Source organism: Podarcis raffonei, chromosome 17 (genome assembly GCF_027172205.1).
Source record: "Podarcis raffonei isolate rPodRaf1 chromosome 17, rPodRaf1.pri, whole genome shotgun sequence".
Taxonomy (NCBI): Eukaryota; Metazoa; Chordata; class Lepidosauria; order Squamata; family Lacertidae; genus Podarcis; species Podarcis raffonei.
Window position 1 is genome coordinate 7,023,626 of NC_070618.1, and position 20,756 is coordinate 7,044,381.

General features: G+C 44.9%; 1 protein-coding gene across 3 annotated transcripts in view; it reads left to right on the plus strand.

Moving 5' to 3' along the window:
* The window catches only part of TDRD7 (tudor domain containing 7), a 91,102-nt gene that overhangs the window by 36,799 nt on the left and 33,547 nt on the right, over nucleotides 1–20,756 (plus strand). The window contains exons 1-2 of one of the 3 annotated variants that reach the window (XM_053371195.1): nucleotides 15,690–15,786; nucleotides 19,802–20,014. The exons of 1 other annotated variant lie outside the window; for it this stretch is intronic. In XM_053371195.1, the coding sequence (XP_053227170.1) occupies nucleotides 19,808–20,014 (207 nt within the window). In that variant the 5' untranslated portion in view covers nucleotides 15,690–15,786; nucleotides 19,802–19,807. Of the gene's footprint in view, nucleotides 1–15,689; nucleotides 15,787–19,801; nucleotides 20,015–20,756 lie in introns of those variants that run through there. One more of the 3 variants, XM_053371192.1, reaches the window with a different exon arrangement.

A 20,756-nucleotide genomic window follows, 5' to 3' on the forward strand; every position in this document is an offset into this window, starting at 1 on the left:
CCCTTCTCCTTGTGCCCTCCATCTTTCCCAACATCAGGGTCTTTTCCAGGGAGTCTTCTCTTCTCATGAGGTGGCCAAAGTATTGGAGCCTCAGCTTCACGACCTGTCCTTCCAGTGAGCACTCAGGGCTGATTTCCTTAAGAATGGATACGTTTGATCTTCTTGCAGTCCATGGGACTCTCAAGAGTCTCCTCCAGCACCAGAATTCAAAAGCATCAATTCTTCGGCGATCAGCCTTCTTTATGGTCCAGCTCTCACTTCCATACATCACTACTGGGAAAACCATAGCTTTAACTATACGGACCTTTGTTGGCAAGGTGATGTCTCTGCTTTTTAAGATGTTGCGTCTTTTAATTTCGTGACTGCTGTCACCATCTGCAGTGATCATGGAGCCCAAGAAAGTAAAATCTCTCACTGCCTCCATTTCTTCCCCTTCTATTTGCCAGGAGGTGATGGGACCAGTGGCCATGATCTTCGTTTTTTTGATGTTGAGCTTCAGACCATATTTTGCGCTCTCCTCTTTCACCCTCAATAAAAGGTTCTTTAATTCCTCCTCAATTTCTGCCATCAAGGTTGTGTCATCTGCATATCTGAGGTTATTGATATTTCTTCCTGCGATCTTAATTCCGGCTAGGGATTCATCCAGCCCAGCCTTTCACATGATGAATTCTGCATATATGTTAAATAAGCAGGGAGACAATATACAGCCTTGTCGTACTCCTTTCCCAATTTTGAACCAATCAGTTGTTCCATATCCAGTTCTAACTGTAGCTTCTTGTCCCACATAGAGATTTCTCAGGAGACAGATGAGGTGATCAGGCACTCCCATTTCTTTAAGAACTTGGTATAGTTTGCTGTGGTCGACACAGTTAAAGGCTTTTGCATAGTCAATGAAGCAGATGTAGATGTCTTTCTGGAACTCTCTAGCTTTCTCCATAATCCAGCGCATGTTTGCAATTTGGTCTCTGGTTCCTCTGCCTCTTCTAAATCCAGCTTGCTCTCCTCACCCCCAACCATGGGCTGGTGCTGATAGGAGTTGGGATCAAACAACACCTGAAGGTTACAAGTTTCCCACCCTCCCCTAGTGTAAACAACACTTGGCTATATGGACCAATGTTCTGACTTGGTACAGGGCAGTTTCCTTTGCTGCATTTCTGATGCTAAGCAACTTTTGTCCCGGGCAAAGTCGCTGGATTTGGGGTGGGTGGAATCTAGCCTTCCTGAAGAGTGAGATGTTTGTGCAAATATTTGCTGCAGTTCTCTGTAAACATGAATGAAGACAATGCCGAGGGTTGGTTCAAAGCTCCTTTGCTTGCGCAAAAAGCATCTCTCTGGCCTCTCACATGGGCAGAAGGGGAAGTAGTGCTTGACTTCCCCCAGCCCGCAGCCTCCCAAAATGGGTCCAGAGCACTGGAGTGGTGTGCGCCAAGCAACATGGACGGTTGCAGCCTTGTAGAGAAATCAGTACTGCCGTTCAGTGCATGAGTAAGTAGACGTGCCTTCTTTCTTAAAGGTAAAGGGACCCCTGACCATTAGGCCCAGTCCTGACCAACTCTGGGGTTGCGGCACTCATCTCGCTTTATTGGCCGAGGGAGCCGGCGTACAGCTTCCGGGTCATGTGGCCAGCATGACTAAGCCACTTCTGGCAAACCAGAGCAGCGCACGGAAACGCCGTTTACCTTCCTGCCGGAGCGGCACTTATTTATCTACTTGTACTTTGGCGTGCTTTCGAACTGCTAGGTTGGCAGGGACCGAGCAATGGGAGCTCATGCCGTCGCGGGGATTTGAACCGCCGACCTTCTGATCGGCAAGTCCTAGGCTCTGTGGTTTAACCCACAGCGCCACCCGCGTCCCTGCCTTCTTTCTTAGCCTCTCTCAAATACTTGTACTGAAAGCTTAGGGTGGTGTACAATAAACCTGTCCTCTAACAAGTCCTCTCTTCCCTTCTACTCCATGGCAGGCAGAATCGCAGGTTCTAAGCTTGACCTATGGCATCAGCCAGCAGATGTGGAATATCTGCCAGACATTCTTGGGTAACGCGCGGGGCCTCCCTGTTGATCTCCTAGAAAAGGTGCAGCAAACATATAACAGCATGGAAGAGCTGCAGGAGACCCTCTCCGGTGCCAGATCCTTGAAGGACCTTCCCAGTGGTAGCCTGAAGGAGAGCCAGGAGAAGATTGGGAAGGCCCAAGAGACCATATTTGAGACCTTGGAATACGTGATTTTGACAACATTGGTGGCTGGGTCCTTTTTTCCTGCTCAAACCTCTATGGAAGAATCTGAAAAGGAGGCAAAGGCAGAGGCCTAAAAGAGTGTCAGACGTGGGGTTCTGCTTGGAAGTTGTCTACCAATATGTAGCATAAAGACTTCTGGAAAAGTGTGAGAACTAAAATTGTCCCTAATGGTAAATTCCTTAGACTGCTGATGTTTCTAGAGAATGATGCTTCCAAATGTTTTAAAACAAACTGTTTATCAAATTTGCACACATCGTATGTTCAAAGTTCATGACTTCACCCCCACCTTCCAAAATCCTGGGAACTGTAATTTGTTATGGGTGCTCTGCGAAGAGCAATCTACAGTTGCCAGGATCCTTTGGGGAGACCATGTGCTTTAAATCTATGGTGTGTACACAACTGTACTCCTTTTTGATAATTATATTGAGCAAAGCCTTATATCTACAAATCCAAAGGTTCAACTTGACCTTGTCTGATGAGCCGCAGAAATCTTAAGGGGCCTGCCATGTGGGGGGCAAATACCGATGCAGGGCTATTTAAATGTGTCTTGAGAATTTTATAAATAAAGAGTAGTGAAAAGCTGAGGTGTTGTTACTGTTCCTGAACAAAAGTTTGAGCTGCTAGTGCTCTACTGCATTCTTGTCCAAAGGAGCCCCCTGTTCCCTCTGGAGCACAGAAATGACTTTGTATATACCCAGCGGCGTAGCGTGGGTTGTCAGCACCCGGGGCAAGGCAAGTAATTTGCGCCCCCTAACCTGCCGCCGCTGCCAGCTTCTTCTTGCTGCTGCCTGGGCTGGTCTGGTGTGGTTCTCTCCCGCGCTCAGCGCTGCGCTGGGCGGCCGCTGCACTGTCCCTCCCCCAGATAGTCCCTCGCTCTCTCTCCGCACCGCACGCCTGGCACCCACCCCCTCCACAGTGGGCGGCGACTCGGTGGCTCGGATCGGATTCGCACAGCCAGCACTGCAGTGAGAGAGAGTGAGTGAGCCAGGTAGGGGCAGAGAGCTGCGAGTGCAAGCGTGCCCCCCCCAGATGTTGCGCCCGGTGCGGCCGGCCCCCCCTGCACCCCCCACGCTACGCCACTGTATATACCAACCACTGTCATGGCCTCACAAAATGGCCAAAATCGACAAACACCTTTTTGTACCCAGTAACTAGCAAATTGCTACTCTCCCTTTTGGGCAGAGGAGCCTTCAAGACATGGCTGCAGTATTCCTGCAGGCTGGAGGTACCCCACCATGGCTATAGCCAATGGTATCTAAAGCCACTTGGAAATCTCTGGAGAATCAGTGGAGCCATGTTCCCCCAAACGTTCTGCTAGAACAAGTTGCCCACCATAGCAACCAAGTGAGTTCAGGCCCCAAAACCAGCTTAAAGCTGACCAAAAGGTATTCGCTAATTGGCTTTGTCCATTTGATGGGGTCATTGTTGATGCATTTGAGCACCTTGCCCAAAAAAGGAATATTGGGCAATAAGCTAAATCAGATGGATATAGTATATATTTTTATTCAACAAAGGGATACTCCATTGGGACCAGTAGGTAAACACATAACTCTCCCTTCAGTGAGGTGTTTCCATCCTTTTAACATAATCAACCCTTGCGTTTTATTTTTATTTTTCCTCCCTTTACCCTTAGATCCCAGCCCAGGTCACAACCATTGAAAATATAGCATTGAAAACGGTTTAAAACAATGGAACAATTCTAAAACCTAGAATTTGAAGGCAATGATTAGGAACCACTTTGGATTCTGTTCCTTTGAGGTTCCTTTGCCTCTTTTGCTGCCACGAGACTAGTGGAGGGGAAATGAAGGGTGAGTCCCCTTTTATATTTGGGCTGAGACTCATGTCAACTTTCCGGTTTGTTTTCCTAAAAGAGGAACTGAAAAGAACAGGCGTGTCTCATCAAAAGCCTGACTGAATTCCACATAAATCCCACTGCTATGTTGTTGTTTTTGTGTGAAAGAAAAATGTACTTTGAACACAGATAGAGCTCGTATCTGGCATAGGAGGGGAGACCACACAGCTGGTAACAGCTCAGAACTAGTCTACACAAAATGCAAACTATACGGGCTATACCCATATATTTATTTACTGCATCTATCTCCCACCTTTTTTTGCTCCTTGTGCCTCATTTAATCCACACAACCCTGTGAGGTAGGTTAAGCTAAGAGGTAGTTGTTGGCCCAAGGTCACCCAGTGAACATCATGTCCCCGGGGGAATTTTAATCCTGAGACTCATCTACATTTGTCGACTTATGACGTTATAAATGTGTTATAACAATGTGACACTAGATGGCGCTGTAGAGCTGAAATCACAAGTCAACAAGAATTTCTGTTGAGCTTTTTGCAAGGTTTCTTTTCAAAGCGTTGCATAGTGTTTTTTTATAGCTGGTCTTCCAAGTCCTAGTCAGACACCCTTACCCACTATACCATATCAGCTCTCAGTATGACTGTACCATTTCATACTACAATGGTACCTCGGGTTAAGTAGTTAATGCGTTCCGGAGATCCGTTCTCAACCTGAAACTGTTCTTAACCTGAAGCACCACTTTAGCTAATGGGGCCTCCTGCTGCCGCTGCACCGTCGGAGCACAATTTCTGTTCTCATCCTGAAGCAAAGTTCTTAACCTGAGGTACTATTTCTGGGTTAGCGGAGTCTGTAACCTGAAGCGTATGTAACTCGAGGTACCACTGTATTGGTGAAAGATCACCCAACAAAATGCCACCCCATTAAAAAAAATGATAATGATGTTCTGTACATAGGAAACTGGCAATAGGAGTGACATGCCTGGATTCTCCTGTGTCCTCTGTTGCATAAACTAACTAGTAGACATTTTGGGTTTCTCCACCAGGGTGGTCACTTACACACTGCCAAAAAAGAGGACAAAATGTTATGACAGTGATGTGTAGAAAGTGTGTGTGTGTGTGTGTGTGTGTGTGGATTTGTAGGTATATGTGAACATTTCAAAACAATGACTATCATTTAAGTAGAATACCTTACCTCTCACTATAGCAGGGAAGATTGAGACGGGGTGGCCAGTGGGCCAACTCAATCTGCCAGTTAGGGGCTGGAGATAATTGCCTAGTCTAAGGTGCCAAAAGACTCTTGGTCAGGGGTCAGCAAACTTTTTCAGCAGGGGGCCGGTCCACTGTCCCTCAGTCAGACCTTGTGGGGGGCTGGACTATATTTTTTTGGGGGGGATGAACAAATTCCTATGTCCCACCCAGAGATGCATTTTAAATAAAAGGACACATTCTACTCATGTAAAAACACGCTGATTCCTGGACCGTCTGCGGGCCGGATTTAGAAGGCAGTTGGGCCAGATCCAGCCCCTGGGCCTTAGTTTGCCTACCCATGCTCTTGGTTATTTCTACTGCCACAGAGTAACAAGGCTTACGCCTCTAAAGGTTTGCTGTGGAAAAGAAGCAAAGATCACCAGTGTTGAAGCAATGATTCTTCAACATCAATTTCATTGGACTGGTCATGTTGTGTGGATGCCGGATTATCGTCTTCCAAAGCAACTACTCTATCCTGAACTTAAAAATGGAAAGCATAATGCTATTGGTCAACAAAAGAGGCTTAAAGACTCTCAAGCCAAATCTTTTTAAAAAAAATGTAGTATAAACACCGACAATTGGGAAACACTGTTATGCGAGTGCTCCAATTGGAGAACAGCCTTTACCAAAGGTGTCATGGACTTTGAAGACGCTTGAACTCAGGACACAAGGGAGAAACGTGCTAAGAGGAAGGCACGCTTGGCAAATCCACGCCGTGATCAACTCCCACCCGGAAACCTATGTCCCCACTGTGGAAGGACGTGTGGATCCAGAATTGGCCTCCACAGTCACCTACGGACACACTGCTAGGACCGTGTTCATGGAAGACAATCTTACTCAGCTACGAGTGATCACCAAAGAAGAAGGTTATTTATAGCAAGCAGAACAGCTCCTGTGGCTTCCAGTAACTGCTGTTCAGAAGCATTACTGTCCCGGGTCATGGAGGCAGAGTACAGTCATCATAGCTAGCAGCTATTCATAGCCATATTCTCCATGAATTTGTCCAATTCTATTATAAAGCTACTGGGACGCGGGTGGCGCTGTGGGTTAAACCACAGAGCCTAGGACTTGCTGATCAGAAGGTCAGCGGTTTGAATCCCCGCGACGGGGTGAGCTCCCGTTGCTCAGTCCCTGCTCCTGCCAACCTAGCACTTTGAAAGCACGTCAAAGTGCAAGTAGATAAATAGGTACCGCTCCAGCGGGAAGGTAAACGGCGTTTCCGTGTGCTGCTCTGATTCACCAGAAGCGGCTTAGTCATGCTGGCCATGACCCGGAAGCTGTACGCCGGTTCCCTCGGCCAATAAAGCGAGATGAGCGTCGCAACCCCAGAGTCGGCCACGACTGGACCTAACAGTCGGGGGTCCCTTTACCTTCCATAGTTTAACTAATCAGGTCAGGGAGAATGGTTCAGCCCATGAGCATAACCCAGGAAGCAGGGAGGGCAGGTGCCCAGCAGTCAAGTAAATAAACAAAAATACTTAACTAAAAGTAGCAATAATCAGAATATTCGAAATTGAAATGCTCACTGAGGCCACTTGGATGATGATGTTGTGGCTCATTCTAGTCATGCAGCTGGTTACCTGACTGAGCGATAGGTGTGGCTTTCGCAAACTAGCCAATCGTGTCACAGGTAGCTCGGTCCAGCCCCACCCATAAATCCTAGCTACACCCATGGGTCAGCCTCATTATCTCCTTGACAAGCTATATTTCTTTGTGCAAGGAGAGCTTTGGTCCCACCCATTGCCTCCCAACTGGGAGCAGGTATATGTGCAATGCATCTCCTGCAGTCTGAATTGACAGAGTGGGGAAAACTTCACCACTTGATTCCAATTTATTATGTAAACTGCACCTTCTTCCTCTTCCTCTTTATCACTGCATTAAAAGGTAACTGCATGTTCTCCAGATTGCATTCTGGCAGCACTAACTCTGGTACCATTTGGCCTCTTACATAGAGACTGCCCTGTGCTGCAGAACCTGTTTTGCCTGCATTATTCCTTTGTGCGTAGAAGTGGTATTAAAGGCACAAAAACGACACCTGGAAAAGAAAAACAAATAAACTGGTAATCCTATGCTTAATCCGCCGAGATTTACATGTACCGCCCTGTTTCCTTTTATGATTTTGTTCCTAAAGTACATGGCTCCTGATCAGCCTGGCTTGAGTTCAAGCTGGGCATCAAAGTTAAAAAGTTCCTTTGTAGGCACAGTTTGAAGCTGTGGCTGCGAAGGAAGCGAGGAAAGAATTGGAAAGTGATTGAGAAGTGGGTGGTTTCACCCATCTATCAAAGTGGCCCACAGGGGGGTGGGGGAGCTCTGGATCCGGCCCACCTTCAGCCATCTTCAATGGCAAAGTGGCCTGGAATGAGAATAGTAGCGGCAAGAGGAATCTGCAAAGACATGTTGCATTATAGAGTGCTGCTGTTCAGAAATCCAGTAACTCCCTTCCAACACACACACACACACACACACACACACACACACACACACCAAGGGGAGAGAGTTTTTATTCACACCAGCCAAGTCAGTGAGCATTCTGTCCCTCAGGGCACTCTTAGTCCTCACTGGGCTGTTTTTGGTCCTTTGCAAATTAGAGCTCTCCCTTCACACACACCCCCCAAATCACAACAGATCAGTTTCTTACTGAGGAATATTTTGATGTTCTAAAAACTGGAAAATGACTAAAGTTATTAAATTAACCTACACTCTTGGAGACTCTTGAGAGTCCCATGGACTGCAAGATGATCAAACCTCTCCATTCTGAAGGAAATCAGCCCTGAGTGCTCACTGGAAGGGCAGATCCTGAAGCTGAGGCTCCAATACTTTGGCCACCTCATGAGAAGAGAAGACTCCCTGGAAAAGACCCTGATGTTGGGAAAGACAGAGGGCACAAGGAGAAGGGGATGACAGAGGACGAGATGGTTGGATAGTGTTCTCAAAGCTACCAGCATAAGTTTGACCAAACTGCGGGAGGCAGTGGAAGACAGGAGTGCCTGGCGTGCTCTGGTCCATGGAGTCACGAAGAGTCGGACACGACTAAACGACTAAACAACAACAACACTCTTGAGGTGTGCTCCTCCAGGGACTCCAGCCTTCATCTCTAGACAAGAGATGATTTGCACCATTAGAATGCAGGGTTCTGGATATAGAACTGGTTCTTTGGAGCCAATGAGGCACTGCTCCATCAACTTCAGCCTGCCCTCAGCCAGCCCCCACCTTCTGCCTTCTGTCCAATTCATAGAGAGGTGCTACCTGTCAGCTTCTTCCTCCCTATTCTCAGTGTTGCGCTTGTAGAATTCAGCAGTGAGGAAGATGGGGACAAAAGTAGAATGAGTTGCCTTTTCCTGTTCTTGCCCCTGGCTCCCCCTGCTGTTGACCTCCCTTGCCTTCCAAATTCAAATGGACACCAGTCACCACTGTAAGAACTTACCGAGTGTTGCGTATGTGCATGCAAGTTCAGTCAAGCACCTAAGCACTTACCACAACAGAGATTGTTTTTACTTGGCAAACACAAACACACACTATATACACACTGTAAACAGTTGCTTACAGAAGTCTTCACTCTCTGAGCCCAGAGAAGGTTCTAGCTTTCAGTGCTCTTGCTTAGACAAAGTCCACAGAGTAAGTGCAAAGTCCAGCTGTGAAAAGTCTTGCAACTCCACAGTTCTCTTGAGTCCAGAAGTCTTCAGTTTCTCCAACTTCCCTCCAACGATTTCTCTGTACAAAGTCTCCAACAAATTATTCTCCAACCAACCTCCCAAAAGGAGTGCTGTAAGTTGAGTTCTTTGTTTAGGCCTCACTAGTTGCTAATTTGCCCAGCAAGAGAGATAAGAACTCACAAGATGTCTGCAGCTGCACTGCAGGGGGGTGAGGAATGACATTTCTGCCACCTTATGGAGAATTAACTCTTTCCTTAACAATGAAACCTGCCTGAAAATGTCTGGGTGCCAGCCAGCCATGGCCTTTTCCAGGATATTCCATTCCCTTTCCTATTTTCCATTTCTCCCCCTCAGCAGTTTGCATTCTGTGTCCACTGAGCATGCTACTTTGGGTTCTACCTACAAATTTTCCAAAGGTTTTTTTATGGGGTTGCTTCTGCAAGTCTTGAGGTGTGCCCAAGCCTGCTGACAGTTCCCTCAGTGGGTGTCATTTTGACTACATAAGCAATAGCACTCACAACCTATGTTGTGCCTATGAGAAGGGCTGTAGCTTAGTGGTAGCACTCCTGGTACCACTCCTGCAGAAGGCTACAGGTTCTGTCTCTGGCACCACCAGGTCAGGTTGGAATGTATAAAATAATGTTATGGACTGGCTGGATGCAGAGGAATGGTGGGAGGAATCAGCTGGGGAACTCCAAGGGAACCCCCAGGGGAAGAAGGCTCAGAGCCAGGGGTTTGGTGGTGGGATGATAATGGGTGACCAGAGGGAAAAGAGGGAGAAGATTGGGAGGAGGAAGTGTCAGAAGCTGAAGAGGTAACAGGGAGCTCCATTAACATGCGACCCCAAAATTCCGGGTCCCCTGAAAACTGATACCAAAGTTTAGTTCTTGTTTAGTGCTGTTTTGTGCCACAAACCCCACATTTCATGCTGCCCCCCCCCAAAAAACAAGTAATTGACAGCAAATCGGGGTCACAGGTTAATGGCAAAAAATCCAACCTTGTCCAATTGACTCCAAACAGGTGCCAAAGTTTAGTGCTAGTTTTGTGCCGCAAATTCAACGTTTTGTGCCGGCCCTCAAACTGAGTAATTGACACTCCAACAGGGGTCACAATTAAATGGCCCCAAACCCAACCTTGTCTGATTGACCAGAGCCAAAGTGGTGTGCTGGTTTGGTGCTGTTTTGTGCCACAAAACCCACTTTCTGTGCTGCCCCACCCAAACTGAGTGGGCTTCAGTGGGCTAAATTGGCTAAGTGGGGACTTAAGTAGGCTCAGTTGGTTAAGTCTCCACTTAACTAACTTAAGTGCCCACCAAGCCCAATTAAGTGCCCCACTTAAATGCCCATCTAGCTCACCTAAGTGCCCACCTAACCCACTTAACTGCCCACCAAGCCAACTTAAGTTAGCTAAGTGGGGGCTTAGCAAACATAGCCAACTTAAGTCCTCACTTGAGTCACAGCAGGAGGGGGAGCTGCCCTGGCTTCTTCAGCAGCCTGCCTCATCTCTGCCTCTTGACCCCCATCTGCTTCCACTTCTGATTCTGAGCCAGTGTGGTGTAGTGGTTCAGAGCAGTGGATTCGTAATCTGGTGAACCGGGTTCGATTCCCCACTCCTCCACATACAGCTGCTGGGTGACCTTGGGCCAGTCACACTTCTCTGAAGTCTCTCAGCCCCACTCACCTCACAGAGTGTTTGTTGTGGGGGAGGAAGGGAAAAAGAGATTGTTATCCGCTTTGAGACTCCTTAGGGTAGTGATAAAGCAGGATATCAAATCCAAACTCTTCTTCTTCTGGACTTCATTGACACTAGGTGTTTTATTGCTGACAGATAACCAGCCTCATATAAACAACATGCAAAGATCTATTTAATTGTCAGGAACTGGAGTCAGTCAGAGGTCAGCAATAAAACAATAAAGAGAAGTCGGAAGTTCTGGAACTCACAAGGGCATATTTTAAAGGTCTAGCATACGGTTACCAGATTTTTTTCAATGAATCCGGGGACACTTTTCAACTTCAGTAGGAATGATAGGATTTTGTCAGGGGACTGATTTGTAAATCCAGGGACTGTCCCCGGCAAACAGGGGCATCTGGTAACCTTAAGTCTACAGCCTATATTTTCTGGCTTTACTTTGTTGCACATTTTGTGATTTTAAATATCTGCTGAGGTTCTCTCACCAAAGATTACTTGCCCCAAGCCTGGATCTTGGCACCCAGGAATTCTCTTTCTATATACCAATGTTCTGACTGGTATAAGGCAGCTTCTGATATTCCAATATTTGAAGTGTTGGACAAACATTCAGCAAATGCATTATGTTTCTGCTGCAGCTAGAGGTCTCACTTTAGCTTTTTATTAAATTGCTGATGCGGTACGTATGTTCCCTTTCCCCACTTCCCTTTCATTTCCTTCAGTTTAGCTTACGTAGTGCTTTCTGTTCTCGGATAGCCACTCCCTATCCATTATCACCAACTATGAAATATTACAGTAAGCTAACACAGCAAGATAGTAAGGTGCAGAAAGCTTGGGCTTTCACCTCAGGAGCAAAGTGAATGGATTTAAAAGCTGGGAAAACATCGGTAGTCAACATTTCACAAGTAAAGAGCACTTTTTGGCACTGTCAGGTCTGAAATGATGGAAATATTTTTTAGCACTATAAAACTTTAGAAACAATACTGTAAATGTGACATCCTCTTAACATGCTTTCGCCAGCGTGGTGCCCTCCTGATGTTTGGGGCTATTTTATTTTTATTATTATTTAACAAAATTTATATACTGTGGGATTGTAGTAAAACTTGACAAGAAATATTAAAAACTTCAAAAAATATTAACTTCTTCCAGTAGCACCTTAGAGACCAACTAAGTTTGTTATTGGTATGAGCTTTCGTGTGCATGCACACAAAAGCTCATACCAATAACAAACTAAGTTGGTCTCTAAGGTGCTGCTGGAAGGATTTTAAAATAATAATAATTATTATTATTATTTTGTTTCATCTACGGCAGACCAACACGGCTACCTACCTGTAACAAAAAATATTTAAAACTTCAAAAACATAAAAACAGTTAAAGACAACTTTAAAACATTTTAAAACAATTAAAATTAACAGTAGAAGAGATTTAAAAAATTTAAATTTATGAGTCTGAATAGGCAAGGCAACGGAAGTTTGTTGTTGTTGTTGTTTAGTTGTGTCCGACTCTTCGTGACCCCATGGACCAGAGCACGCCAGGCACTCCTGTCTTCCACTGCCTCCTGCAATTTGGTCAAACTCAGCTGGTAGCTTCGAGAAAACTGTCCCACCATCTTGTCCTCTGTCGTCCCCTTCTCCTTGTGCCTCCATCTTTCCCAGCATCAGGGTCTTTTCCATGGAGTCTTCTCTTCTCATGAGGTGGCCAAAGTATTGGAGCCTCAGCTTCACGATCTGTCCTTCCCGTGAGCACTCAAGGCTGATTTCCTTAAGAATGGATAGGTTTGATCTCCTTGCAGTCCATGGGACTCTCAAGAGTCTCCTCCAGCACCGTAATTCAAAAGCCATTTTCAACGGAGCCCAGTGATGGAAGTGTACTGAGGCACCACCAGGTGTTGAAATATTGCGCCTCCTAAGAATTTTACTCCAGGAGCAACTGCCCCTGTGCCCTCCCCACGTTACACCACTGTTGAAGGTAGGGTTATCAGTTTGCATTTCTTAGTGAAGAAAGTATTGACCTGATGTGTAGAGATCTTTCCTATTCTGCTTAATTCAAGAGGGTTCTGGAAGCTTCTCTATGTGAAAGAAACAAGCAGAAGGTTCATGATATTTTGGTTTTTCTGTCTATATTTTTATCCTGCTGTAAAGCACTTTGGGATCCTTCATGGGAAGAAACCGCAAAGGAAATAATAACGTTTCAATAAGATGCCCTCAAAAGACAAAGATAAGAGGAGCCTATATGTTGCACCTGAGGTGTGTGCAATCTGCGCACACAACACTTGAGCTGTGTGTGTCAGTTTGCATTTTTTAATACAGAAAGTATTGATTTGATGTGTAGAGATCTTTCCTATTCTAATTAATTAAAGAAGCTTCTGGAAGCTTCTCTGTGTGAAAGAAACAAGCAGAAGGTTCATGATGTTTGGGTTACCTTCAGAGAAGCTGAGTGCAGATGGCTTAAACTGGTTCTCTTATCTCTTTCTGTCCAGGTCATGCTAACTATAATAGTAAGGCTAGAAGGAGCATGGGTTTCACTTTCTCTTTCTCTTTCTATCTCTTTTCCTTTTGGTGTGGTGTTCTGTACATGGTACGCTTAGTGTTAAGGTTTAGTCGTATTATAAGTTACTGTAAGTTTAAGTTAAATCTGCTACAACTGGATTTCTTATGGACAGTGCCAATCCTGAATGTATTGGATTTTTGACCATTATGCTCATTTGCCTTCAGTAGCAGTCAAGCTCTGCTGGATGAAATACAATTACCTCTGGTCCATTTTGGGGAATCCTGCAACGTGTTTAAGTTTTTATTCTGCTAACTATACGTTGAGATTCTACTCTGGATCAATAGTGAGCAGAATTTCCATGACACCTGTCCTGTGTAATACAGAATTGTCCCATAATTCAAGGAAAAATTCTACATCCTGTATTGATACCTGTATTTCAGGTCTTCTCTCTCTCTCTCTCTCTCTCTCTCTCTCTCTCTCTCTCTCTGCCAAGTTACAGAAACTCTCCAAATGCATGTGCTTGAAAGGATGTGTGAAAGGTCGTGTATTTAAGATCTGGGTATAGCCAAGCACAGACAGATTTACACATTCTTGTGCATATGTGTGTGACAAATTCTAAAGAGGCCATCCTGTTAGGCTGCAAGAGATTGCTTTGAAGTCACTTTGCCACCAGATGAAGAAAAGAAAAAACCCACCCCCATCACCCTGTCCTGTATTTTGCCAGAACAAAAGTGGCAACTCTAGTTGGGGAGGTGTGAATAATAATAATTGTTATATGAATTCGAAGGTCTTATATATAAAAAATAAATGTTCATAAATGTACAAGGCAAACACATACATAAGTATATAAACCACGTGTCTGAAATAGAACAGGAGAACAATCCTGAAGCCATTTTGACTCTCCCAAATTGACCTCAAATATTTCTCAGCAAGGAGGAAGGAAATGGGAAAAGCTTTCCAATTGTCTTTGGACTGTAGGGGCTTACACCTCCTTGTAAATACAGTCTGGAAAGCATCTGTTAAGCTGAGCACACTATCAATATGCGTAAGAGATTCAGGAACTACTACAGTATTTACCATCTAAAAGGAATGGACAGGCTACCCAGAAAAGGCAATCAGATAAGGCATTATCAGGCATCCTGACAGACAGGAGAGAAACAATACACTCAAATTTCTGCTCAAAATATGGTCTGAAGCTCAACATAAAAAAAAACGAAGATCATGGCCACTGGGCCCATCACCTCCTGGCAAATAGAAGGGGAAGAAATGGAGGCAGTGAGAGATTTTACTTTCTTGGGCTCCATGATCATTGCAGATGGTGACAGCAGCCACAAAATTAAAAGACGCCTGCTTCTTGGGAGAAAAGCGATGATAAACCTAGACAGCATCTTAAAAAGCAGAGACATCACCTTGCCAACAAAGGTCCGTATAGTTAAAGCTATGGTTTTCCCAGTAGTGATGTATGGAAGTGAGAGCTGGACCATAAAGACTAATCGCCGAAGAATTTATGCTTTTGAATTCTGGTGCTGGAGGAGACTCTTGAGAGTCCCATGGACTGCAAGAAGATCAAACGTATCCATTCTTAAGGAAATCAGCCCTGAGTGCTCACTGGAAGGACAGGTCGTGAAGCTGAGGCTCCAATACTTTGGCCACCTCATGAGAAGAGAAGACTGTCTGGAAAAGACTCTGATGTTGGGAAAGATGGAGGGCACAAGGAGAAGGGGACGACAGAGGACGAGATGGTTGGACAGTGTTCTCGAAGCTACCAGCATGAGTTTGACCAAACTGCGGGAGGCAGTGGAAGGCAGGAGTGCCTGGCGTGCTCTGGTCCAGGGGGTCACGAAGAGTCGGACACGACTAAACAACAAACAACAACTGTGTATCATGCAGAAAGCAGCATTCTTATAGAAATCAAGGACTGGAACTGAGGGAAGCTGCTGTTGGCGTGGGTGGGTTTTGTGTGGGAGGAACAATGGGGGGGAAATAAGGATGATATGTTTCTGGATAATATGTTTTGTTTTAATTTTGAATAAAAAAAGTTTTTTAAAAAAATGAATGTCAACAACAACACCACCACTTTCAACGTTCAATGAATAATAATACTTTCAGGTTCAAACTGCGTTGGGCCAAGTAAGCAGCACCCAGAACTCCTATTCGAAATCTAAGCGGGGCGTGTGGGGGGGGGGAGGTGTGTGTGTGGAATGTTGACAGAGTCACGTCTTCGGAACCCTCCTCCTCATTGGCTTTTCAACCGCCTCGCGCCCCCGAATTCGATTGGCGGCCTTCACGTGCCGAGGGCGGGCGTGGCTTTGCCGGAGAGGGCCTTGCGGGGCTGGCAAACCGGCGCCCGAGGCGAGCGCGCGGCCATTTTACCTGACCCGCCTCCTCCTTCGGCACGTCGGGAAGGGGGGGGATGTTCGCTCCCGGCCGGCCTGGTCTTGTTTCGTCATAAAAGCGGCTTGAGGGAGAGCGAGAGAGAGAGAGAGAGGGCGGGGTCGGCTCCGCAGTCGGCCGCGTAGCCCCGGAGGAGGAGGAGCAGGAGGCGGCAGCGGGGTCGCGCGGCGCTGCGCGAGTCAGGAGGCCGTGGCGGGCCGGGAGAAGCGGACGGCGAGCGGGAGGCTGCGGGGAGCGGGCCGGGCCGAGACCCCTCGGGGTCGCCGCGGGCCTGGGTGAGTGGTGCCTTTTTCCCCCTCCTCTCCTCAAAAAAATAATAAACCCTCAGGAAATAATAAACAACATGCGCTGGGTTTGGTCTCGCTCCGCGCCTGCTCACCTTGCGCGCTCTCCTCGGGCGCAGTCCCCCCTTTTTTTACATTCCCTTTTGCGCACGGTCGTAACGTGGGAACCGAGGAACCCGCGTCAGCCTTTGCGCTGCTCGCCGCCTGTGCCCGTGCATGAATATAGCCCAGCTTCGCCGAGCTGTCATATATAAATTCAGGAAATGATAATGCCAGGCCTTCCTGGCATTTACATCCTCCTTTAAAAATGTGTTCTTTTCCGGGGGTGGGGTGCTATTGGGTTGTTGTTTTTTATTTTTATTAGGTATTTCGTGGTTTTTATACCTTGATTTTATTCTGTGAACCGCCATGGGTATAGGGCAGTATATAAATTTAATAAATGTAATAACAATTAATAAATACCACCCAATGTCATCGTCACTAATCTGACTTAACACTCATCTATCACTAGAGCGCCTGGTTGTCTTGCTGAACTGTTCACATTCTTAAACATTCATTTATTCAAAATGTTTCTATCCTGCTTCTAGGGCGGTATATAGATTCAGTAAATAATAATGTGCTACTAATATTATTCTGTATTGGTCACTTCCCCCACCCTGATGTCACTTGGCTAAGAGGTGGGTCTATGGGCTCTCTCTCCATCTCCTTCACATACACACCTTTAACACACACACACACCCCTTACTATCTCTGAATTTATTTTCTGGCTTGTCATAGATAGTCCTGATATCTGCTTCCTTGTGTTGCTGGTGCTTAAAATCTAAACTCTGAATGTCAGCATCTAGTGCCATACGCCTAATAAATGGCATCAGTCTGAAATGAATTTATTGGGGCATACATGAAGGCCTGAGGTGGGGGGGGAGACCTGGAACAATGAAGAAGAAATACCTGTCCCCGCCCCTGATTTTTCTGTTGTTTTTCTTTCCTGATTTATTTAATAAAAAAGTCACACAGTACACTGCTAATTGTTGAAAACCTCAACAAATGATGATTATATCGTTTTATCTGTTTACGAACAGTTAAAACAATAAAACTAAAAGTTAGCATTTTTCAAAAGCAAGTTTGGGGGAGGGGCTGGAAAAAATGGGGGAAACCGATGTGGTTTTTTCCTTTCAGTTTTTTCTCTCCCCCCCCCCCCCCAGCTTTTGTGTCAATGAGTGCTTCAACATCAGTTGGTGTATCTCTCATTTCTTGGGTAGTTATGCAAATCCATCAGGACTTCATATCAATAAAAACGACAAAAGAGGCTTCAGCACTTTAAAGTCAAACTAATGTTTTATGGCATAAGCTTTCCTTGACTGAAGTGGAGTTTATGGAGGCATATGCCATTTTAAAATGTTTGGACTTTAAGGTGCCACAAGATGTTTTGTTTTTGCTGCCATAGGCTGACATGACCTCCGGAAATTCATGTCAGTGTTGGAATTTACTTTATGGGTGCTCACTTTAAACTTCTAAAAAGACACAATAGGGTGTTGAATACAGTTTAGTGTTGTATGAATGAGCTTTGGGCTCATGTGCAATGCTCTGGTGTGGTGATACAGAGAAAGCAAATTTTGCTTAGCTTTAAGACGAGCACAGTTACTACTTATATCCAAACCCAGACAATGTGCTGTTAGTCAAACTGTGGTTAGTGGGAAAGCCAGCTTCACACCATGGTTTATGAAGTTGGCTTGTTTCTCTAAACCATAGCTAAGAATAACCACAGTTCTCAGTACTGTACAGGTAGACTCACAATTAACTAGAAGTGAAAGTGAAAGTTTCTGATCATCTCAAGGCTCTGAGGACACAAGCCCTGAACAAGCACATAGCCCTAAACCATAATTTAGCATTGTGTCTGAACCAAATGCAGATATATAAAGTGATCCTAAGCAGTTAATTCTAACAAGCTTTCTAAAGCTGTTACCCATAAATTCTGTTCCTATTTTGATTGATAATAAATAATAGTTATAGGGACGCGGGTGGCACTGTGGGTTAAACCACAGAGCCTAGGACTTGCTGATCAGATGGTCAACAGTTCGAATCCCCGTGTCGGGGTGAGCTCCCATTGCTAGGTCCCTGCTCCTGCCAACCTAGCAGTTCGAAAGCATGTCAAAAGTGCAAGTAGATAAATAGGTACTGCTCCGACAGGAAGGTAAACGGCGTTTCCGTGTGCTGCTGTGTCAGTCACAACTGGACCTAATGGTCAGGGGTCCCTTTACCTTTATCTAATAGTTGTTATAAAGTATTATAAAATATGTTCCGTGGGCTTCAAGTAATTATCTAGCAACAGCCTTGCAGGATAGGATAGTATTATCCCCATGTTGAAGATGCAGGGGTAAAGTTGGGACCAAAGTTTCCCTTAAGTACTGTGGGCAAACTTCCTGTGCTTGCCATCCTCACTTGGAGATTACTTAACATGGTCAGTTGGCCCCTATAGACTCTACCTTGTGATGTTTGTAAAAGTATTTGATAGCCCTCTCAGATTCTACCTATTTTGTCTAGTTGACTGCTTATATCTACAGTGGTAGGAAGAACAGAACATGGGCAGCATAGAAACAAATCATGAGCCTCGTTTGGACAACACAAGCAGCCAGATTCTGGCTTGTGTAATCCATGACAGGGGAGAAGCACTCCAAGAACTCTTGGACAACATAAACTAACATGCTGCTCATTCACATTAAACCATGGTTTATGGTGATATACAAACTGGGCCAATAAAACGTGGTTAACAAAATGACTTTACTGAATATGCTGTACCTTCTAACTGTATATTTTACTTGGTTGTCTTAAAGGAACTGTTTGGAATTTGTAGGAAGCCCCTCTAGCAACAGCAAGAATAGTTACAGCCACTTAAACGATAGGCTACCCAACATATTAATATTAAAGGAATGAATTCATAAAGTGTAGTGTATAGCCTCAATGATAAAGTTAACAAAACATATTCATTTGCAGGAAGGTAGATTAAAGCAGCATATCTTTGATACATTTGGTCAGGGCAAGTATTTTAACTTGTCAGACAGAGCAATCCTCCTTTTCTTCCCCTTTGTACTGTTTCGGGAGTTCTCCTTCCCCTCAAGCCAATTTCAGAAGGCAGGATGCCCTGTTGCACAAGTGAAGTTTTTGCTGACAGGACTCATTAGTGGAATCCCAACCCCCAGGCTCCACATCCCTGGTTTAGGAGGTTAAGGGTGGTTCCACTCTGTTTGTTCATAAAATCAACATGATGATGTGTTAAGAATACAGGTGTCACACCTCAAGCAATAAGTCACCTATTTCCTGTGTCGCGTTCTAGGCTTGTATACCTAAACTGAGATACCTTTGCCAAAACTGTACTTCGGAAAATGGAACATATCAATAGATCTGTGAATTTGTCTCCTCTTGAGTTAGCATACATTTTGCAATTTTTTACTGCATTATATTTGCCAAGCCTGTCGGTTGAAATTCTAAGAAGCTGCTGATGCTATTATGTAAATTCAAAAAGGAAGCCTCTTCTTACAGAGAACTGACATTTTTATCATTCTTTTCATTTGAGTAACTCAGGCTCATATATGAGTTACCCCATTTTGTCCTCTCAACAACCTTGTAAGTTATCCTAGTCTTACAGAATTTCAGTTCCCAAGGAATGTTGCAGTGCAGGTGAGGATTTGAATTGAGGCATCTGTGGTTAAGTTGTCAGTGACCACTGCTGGTTGTGTTGCACTTTGATGCCAGTAACGGGCAAGGCATTTGCTCATCTGATGGGGAATGCTTGTTGGGTTAGCAACCAAACAGCTTTTTGGCTTTGCTGTAGCAAGTGGCTTCTTTCAGAATCATGGAATCACTGTGCTTTCTTCTTTTGTGTTGGTTATTGACTCTCAAACGCTGAACACAATGGTATTGGATTTTTGCTTCTTAATGGAAGAGGTCAAAAAAAGGAGAAATGCTGACTTGCATCTTAAATTCTAATGACATTGCTTTTCTGTTACAGGTGAAAATGCAGGAAGCGGATTTAGTTGCAAAAATGCTCCGAGCTGTTCTACAATCCCATAAACATGGAGTACCCTTTTCCCGTTTGCAAGCAGAATATAAATCATTAACTGGAGACTTGATTCCCTTTAAGCAGCTGGGACATTCTAATTTAGAAGGATATATAAAAAGCATCCCTGGAGTTGTTAGGGTTGAAATTAGTAAAGCTGGTGAGGTAAGAAATGCATACAGTACTTCATAATTGTGTGTGTGTATATGTGTATTTTGGCTGTAAAATATCATAGAATCGTAGAGATGAAAGAGACCCCGAGGGTCATCTAGTCCAACCCCCTGCAGTGCAGGAATCCTGACCACAACCATCCCTGGGTGGGCTCGAACCACCAACCTTCTGGTTAATAGTCACACTGTGCATTGCGCTACCAGACGAAAGATTAATGTTGCTGTAGGGCCTTTTGCTTCTTTACATTGATTTTGCTGCAAATCAAATAATGCTTCACCCGGAGCAAATTTAATTTGGTTATGTTCATTATAGTGCACAGTTGAATGTAATTTCTTTAACTGAAACACCCCCTCCGGATGATGGGAGTTGAAATTAATGAGAGTTCATTATCATTTGGAGGACCACAAGTTCCCCACCCCACTGCTACAGCATTTTCACCTGAAGATCTATGTGTTACACTCATGACAGCACCTCCTCTACAATCAAAATATACAAGTTCAACATTTGAAGGGAAGGGCACTAAAGACACATCCTTCTTAAACAGACTAGGTATCATGTTACATATTTGGGAGCCAAAGACGGAAAACAGTGTCCAAATAGCCATCGTCTTATCACAAATGTTGATTAGTGAATGGGGGGAATCAAAATCTGCATTAGAATGAATTGCAAAGCTTTGCAGGACTGCTTTCTTCAGGTGGCATGGCAAAGTCTTATACAGTGGTACCTCGGGTTAAGT